At 33.3% G+C, this 6834-nt stretch overlaps 1 protein-coding gene across 2 annotated transcripts; it reads right to left on the bottom strand.

The window, feature by feature from the left end:
• Positions 1-1120: 1120 nt before the first annotated feature.
• Positions 1121-4185, bottom strand: LOC108979275. Of its 2 annotated transcripts, XM_018949927.2 has the most exons (6): positions 3812-4185; positions 3358-3445; positions 2733-2896; positions 2274-2334; positions 2127-2175; positions 1121-1435 (listed from the first exon to the last, which is right to left on the bottom strand). In XM_018949927.2, exons 1-5 carry the CDS (start codon positions 3944-3946, stop codon positions 2159-2161), a joined length of 465 nt encoding a protein of 154 aa, XP_018805472.1. In that variant the 5' UTR covers positions 3947-4185; the 3' UTR covers positions 1121-1435; positions 2127-2158. The 2 variants fall into 2 exon arrangements, with proteins under 2 accessions (XP_018805472.1, XP_035544070.1); XM_035688177.1 differs by lacking the exons at positions 1121-1435; positions 2127-2175; positions 2274-2334 and adding an exon at positions 2345-2449 and having other exon boundaries at positions 3812-4175.
• Between the last annotated feature and the right edge of the window lie 2649 nt (positions 4186-6834).

Genomic DNA, 6834 nt, shown 5'->3' with positions numbered 1-6834 from the left:
CCTTCCAAAAATCATTGTTGCAAACATTAATGCAGCTTACACACTGCATTGATCGATGGAACATAAGGCGCCGAAAACCATGGATTGGAGCACAAGGTACTGAAAAAACTGGTTGCTGTTTCTCTGGCTTTATATATTTAGGCAATAAAAGAATGATAACACCTTGTATATGCCTCGAAATCCAATAATATTGTACGTGCTCAAAATGTGGTGGACCTATGCCCCGTGTACAAGGGTACTGAAATTGAAAACCATGGATTGGGGCACAAGGGTGCTGAAAAAGTAGCTAGAAATAAACTGTGGTGGACCTATGCCCCGTGTACAAAGATCAAGTGGAAGAAATTGAAATAACATTTACAGTAAGGCCCATTGGAGACAAAGATTGATCATAACATCAAAATCACTTCCAACTTTGCCAAAGTGTGGTTGCAAACTAAAATCTCTTCAACCAACAGAACTTAACGACCACCGAAAAGCACAGTCCACCGTCAGATGGATGATAAGGACTGCTTTAATTAAAATGGGTGGGTCAGATGCTGGATAGGGAATAACCTCGAATCCAAAAAGCCTCAAGGCTCATCAGATAAGGAAGAAAAAAGGACAGTCCAGAGACAAAAAACTATTTATTGAACAGATTGAGAGATAATTGTGCTCACGCGCCACACCATTGGAGGGTGATTTAACATTTAGCAGTGCGTGGTAACGAAATAACAAACTGAGGAGGAAAAAGTAGTTGCATAGATTTTATCATTATCTCTGTAGGTGATATAGCACATTTTAAGTGGTTTATAAGTCAACCACTTAAATGAAAAAAAACCCAGATGAAAGGTGAAAACTCAAGGCGAAAAGTAGCATCTCTCTTAGGTTTAAAGAAGGATAGTGTTGAAACATCACCATCCTACCAGTCCAAGAAGTAGGGCACTGGAGGGGTGAAAATGGCATACGTTCTGGAAAAGAAAACATAAGAGATTTATGAAAACATCCCATCTAAATTTTCAAGATGCTTTGGGAATAAAGTGTCAACAGATGAAGATGAACCCTATCATCTAAACTTGTGAAAATCTCGACCACAGAGACAATCCTTCCACTTAAAAGTACCAAAATAAAGCCAGAAAGAACCAAGAAAGAAGTTCAGCCATATATTAAGGATAACTGACACTACATCTTCAAAGTTTCAACCATATTAAAGTACCTGATAGAAAATGAAGTCTTCCAAAAGCAAATATCCTTTATATTAGAAAGACCAATTACAGATTTTTTTTTTCTTTTGTCCAATAAATAAAATATAAGTTGCATCCACCTGTAGGTTCATCAAACGATTCTGTTGTTTAGCTGGAAGAAGCAATAACCAGCGGTGGCAACGATCTGAATAATATCGTCTATCTTCCGCATAAGAAAAGGTAGGTTTAAGCTGGCTACCCCATGTACCTAATACCTGCAAAGTATATGGTCACAGAAACAACTCGAACAAATCAGTTTCGGATTAGTGGAAAATGTAGGACGCACAAAATTTATTGGCAACCTAGTCTTGTAACAGGAAAATTAGAAATTTCTCAAGAAGAAATATTAAGCCATAGATACATTAATGAAAATGTTTCATTAATTGTATTTGTTTGGTTGGGCACGGGTTGGTGGATCAGGGAACAAATTCAATATCCCAAGTGAATGAGAAATCATAAGACGCGAGAACAAAATATATAAAACAATCCAAAGAGCATGCATAATGTGTTTTTAACTTTTTACAACTTCATTTGGGATATGTTCGACCAGCCGGTCATTATAGGTTTGTAACTTCGAACAAACTAGCAGAAGTCCAAAGGACATTTCTAGTTTTAGCAACTAATTTCTGCCAAATTCTTCTTAATACTAAAAACACAACCAGCAAAACAACCAGCGTTTCTTTTGTTTTTGTTTTTTTCTTGGCCAACAACCAGCAATTCAAAGTGTTGGAATAAACCCTTGAGAACATCCATGAGGGCAATTTTTTATCAGACAAACAATCTCTTACATTCAGAGTCTATAAAGTCCAAAGGTGAAAGCTATAAAAATGCCTGTAAAGATAGAGCAGACTCACATTTCAGACATGTTTTAAATATTAAATACAAAGGTGCACCAAATAAAAATACCTTAGTAAATATATGCATAGGCAAGTGGGCTCTTAATAATAGAGAGACCCTGCAGATAGAATATTTAAAGGCAAAAACGGAATGTTAGTCCAGTTTAAACCATTAATGCCTAGCAAATGCTGCTTTACGGAATACATAATGTCATACCTTGCCACCAGTTTCCTCTTGAAGCAGTCTCTGAATCATCTTCTCCCCCATCTTTCTTATACTAAAAATTCACAAATATTAACATATTTCAGAAAAATAAATGATCAGGCTGAAAAAATATCAATGAAGCATTAAGCTTCGTCTGTGGCCTAACAACTGGAAGCTTCGTCTTCCAGCTGCGTGAAAAAGAAAACAGATGAAGTCGACAATTTCCAAACTCCAAAGTGGGGCATAGCCTATCAACTCAATGGACCAAACACTTCCACGCAAAAATGAAACTAAGATTGTTATAAAGATCCTTCATATTCATGGGCAACCTCCGTGCAAGTCCAATATACAATGTTCACAAAATTACTCATGCTTTTATAATTGCTTTAAGTCTGTGGATAGCTCTTCAAGAAACGTGCTCAAAATGTAATGTACACTTTTCTTTTCCAAGCACATAAGATGTACACTCACCAAAGAGCTCTGGGTACTCTGGGGATGAGAATAGATGTCTTGGCCACCATAATAGATTGATGAGCTGAGATGACATGGCTGTACTCTTTGCTCCTGATAAATGGAACTCATGTCTCTATTTGGCATGCACTGACTTTCGCTGTCACTGCTTTTCGAGGTATCATCTGCAGTGACAGAAAAATATAAAATCAGGGAGAATCTGGAAACAATTTTAATTTTTCCTGTCTTAACCAATTAATATAATCAAAGCTACTGCAAAACAAATGAGAAATCAGCAGCTTGAAGAAAACATTTTTTGTCATATAAATAATGTTTCTTTGTGGTTTTTTTTTGTTTTTTGTTTTTTTTATGTTTCTTTGTGCATAAAGCAGAGAAAAGTAGTAACTTTTATGTTTACATATATTTGTGAAAAGAATAATATAAACAGATATCTTTTAAATGAAAGGAACTGGAATCGAAGGTCGTGTCAAGCATCTGCATATTTATCTCAAGTACACACAGATTTTCATTTATATTCTTTTAATAAATAAAAAAAAAAAAAAAAGCCTATTATTTTTAAGTATCAATCTGATAGTAAACAAAAACAAAATCCAGGAAACTTATATAGGCACAATTTTATATTGACCTGCTCCAGGCTTTGCCTGCCATGACTCATTCTTTGAATCATGCTTTCTCTCAGTCACCTCAGAGTGCAGAGATTCCCTGCCTAGGACCTGATCAAGACCAAGAAGATGAATGTTAAAAAATTCTTTTTTTTTTTCTTTTTTTTGGTCTTTTCATCCAGGATTCATTAAGCAAAAATTCATCTCTACAACTTGGAAAAAGTTATAAGAAAAAAAGTGAAATAACACAGAAAATACAGAATTTAGCTATTCAGCCAAAGTTCATGCGGCAACCCTGTTTTCCCTCGAATATTCGCGTCGACACAAGTAAAATGCAGAATACTAATATGCGTAACAAGAATAGAGAAGTCCAAAATGAATTGAACAACCGAATGAAATACACCACAAATTTTGTACGACATTCTCGGAAAAATAAAACAGCACAAAGAAACGACAGAGAACAGAGTCGGGCAATACCTTGGACGAAGGCTCAAATATGGATCCAAAAATCCCCGTGGATGACAACGACGATTCTTTGGACCCGAAAAGCTCAGAGGTCAAGGAGGAAGAAGAAGAATAAGACGATGACGACACTTGCTTCCTCCCTTCCATTCTCTCCCTCTCTAAAACCTCTGTGAAAATTCTCAACAAGTAGTCGGTGTTTAAATGCAATATATATGTAGTGTATGTTAAAGAAATATAGATTCAACAAACCATCAACCGAGAGAAAAACTGGAAAATAAGAGAAATGGCAAAAACTATTTCCCGGTAGCCAAACACGGAAAAGAAAAGGTAAAGAAATGAGACGGAGCGAACAGAACAAAAAGAACGTGAAAGATGATGGCAGTAATATACGAAACCGTCGCTCACACCTATTTATAAGCCCCAAAAAAGTCGGCCGGCTCTCCTAGTCAATTATTATTATTTTTTATTAAAAAATAATATAAGAGAGAGTAGTACACGTATTTATAATTTTATTTATACGTTTAATTATCGAATCATTTTATCAATTCTTTTTAAATTTAAATTTTAAATTTTTATTATATTAATAACTAATGAAGAATTAAATTCTTCTTAAACATACATTACATTTTTATATAAACAAAATTATCTTTTCTTTTCTTTTCTTTTCTTTTCTCCTATCTTTCTCATATCTCAGCCTTTGGTTTTCTTTTGTTATTATTCAAATTTCAAATTAGTGTGATGGAGTGATAGTTTTGTGCCGACCCTTGAACCTTTGCCCTTGCGATTAGGAGAGTGCTTTCCTTTGAAATCTCATTTCTGATTATATCTCTAATCAAATTTGCTTTAGTTTAGGTAAATACATGCAATATAGAGGTCTGCATTTAGATCTCCTACACTTATAAACAATTCTTAATGCAATCTTAGATTAAGCATTTATACATATAGAAATAAATATTATTTTATATTTATCGGCGTAGGATTTTTTTAAGTGCTTATCCGAACTGAAGAGTACCAAGTATAGAAGACAAACATAAAATAAGTCATTCAATATTTATTTCTTACTTACTTATGCCTGAAATATTAAATATTGTATGATCCTATAACAATAAATAGGGTTGCTACCCACCCTATATGTGTGGATAGCTGACCCTTCCAACCCCCACACTCAATTGGGTAGGGGCTAGACTTCATCCAACAGTTGCCCCCGCTTTTCTTCAGAGGGTTGGCACATGTCCGTTCATCAGCCTAATGCAAGTAGACTATCTGGCCTCTCCAAACAGGGCCTAAATAGGCTGAGTGCGGGTACCTGACCCCCATTCCTTAGTAATAATTACTATAAACGAATTTTATGTGTTTATCTCTCTCACTTGATATATCAGTCAATGGTAGGGAAAGACAAGTTGAAGCAATCGCTAGAGATTTTCACTCCCTTAAGTAAGATAGATTGAACAAAAGCTCACATTTGACAAAAGATAAGACTAAACTCACTTTTGTGAAGAGAAGCGTGGGGTGAGATTGGGCCCTCAAATAGGAGATGAATGGAGGTAGATCATTTAAAGGAATATGTATTATGTGCGCCCATGGTGATACATACATATATAGATCTCACACACTAATGGGATTAGGGCGTGGTGGGTTGTGTTAGATAGAGCGATTAGTGGGAATCCTATGGTAGGGTTACAGGGTATGTAGAATGTTATGGTGGACGGAAGGCAACAGATTTGCCTTCTCTTAAGAGAACTTGGAGAAATGTATAACGTGATCAATGACATGGCAATGATAAAATCTTAAACTAAAGGAAAACATTATTTCAGAAAAGAAAATAATTTACATACAATATTTTTTATAATATTTTATATAATTATATTTTAAATAAAAAATATTTTTATAAAATTTTTTATAAAAATAACATCATTTTATAAAAATTCTATCATTTTATATTATTATTATAAAATATATTATATGTATATCATTGCTCTTTTAAAAAATATTTGTCAACTTTTATTCCCCGGATAGTTTGGGAGGAGCTGCAGAGGACTGTCCATTTTCTCATATTTCTCACACTTTCCCGTACTCAGCTTCTTCCGGCTCTGTTTGGGACGGTGTAGGCTGTCTGAAAAACAAAAACACTAAGGGCCTGACCTTATGACCTTATGAAAAAAGGCTTGCGATTATAATGATATTCCTATGATGATGATGGAACTTAATTATAGGTGTTGTTTGTTTTTAGAGAGGGTATGAAATGAAATGAATTGAGATTAAAATTAAAAAATTAAATAAAATATTATTAAAATATATTTTTTAATATTATTTTTATTTTAAAATTTAAAAATTTAAAAAAATTATAATAATAAGATAAAAAAATTTCAAATTTTAGTCTGGCGATTAGTGTTTTTTTGGCCCTTGCGATTATAAAACTTGTACACATTGAGGGATTCTTGGCCGGGCTCAGAAGAGTCATCCTTTCTCGTGTAAAGTGCTAAACTTTCAACGAGTATAGTCTCTGAATAATATTATATATAATTGAGAAGCACGTAAATATCGTATAGTCATTTTGAAAAAAATAGAATTTATTATTAAAAAATAATTAATTTCTTTTTAAATGAATTATATATTCATTTATTTTTTTTAAAATAATAATACAATATTTACACACTCATAATTATAAATATCATTTCTCATTATCTATATATTGAGTTTGGATTTGATTTTCCATGTAATTGGAGATCATGGATCACAGACAGCATTTCCATGTGGCTTGTCATCTTTGACAAATATTTCACTCTTTCTCGACGTTACTGGATCCTGTCATCCGTCCATTAATGCTTTCTTTTCTATCTTGTCATAAGATACGCCAAACACTATACTACCTATCTACGTGAAAATTTGTATGTAATATTATACATTATATTTTTATTTTATTATATAATATGTGATATATTTATTATTATTAAATAATAAATAATTATCTAATAAAAAATCATCTCGTGATAATAAGTGTGCCATATTTTATATAATATGATAGTAATATTATA

The sequence above is a fragment of the Juglans regia genome, chromosome 3, assembly GCF_001411555.2.
Source record: "Juglans regia cultivar Chandler chromosome 3, Walnut 2.0, whole genome shotgun sequence".
Classification (NCBI taxonomy): Eukaryota; Viridiplantae; Streptophyta; class Magnoliopsida; order Fagales; family Juglandaceae; genus Juglans; species Juglans regia.
This window is presented reverse-complemented; position numbering and strand designations above follow the sequence as displayed.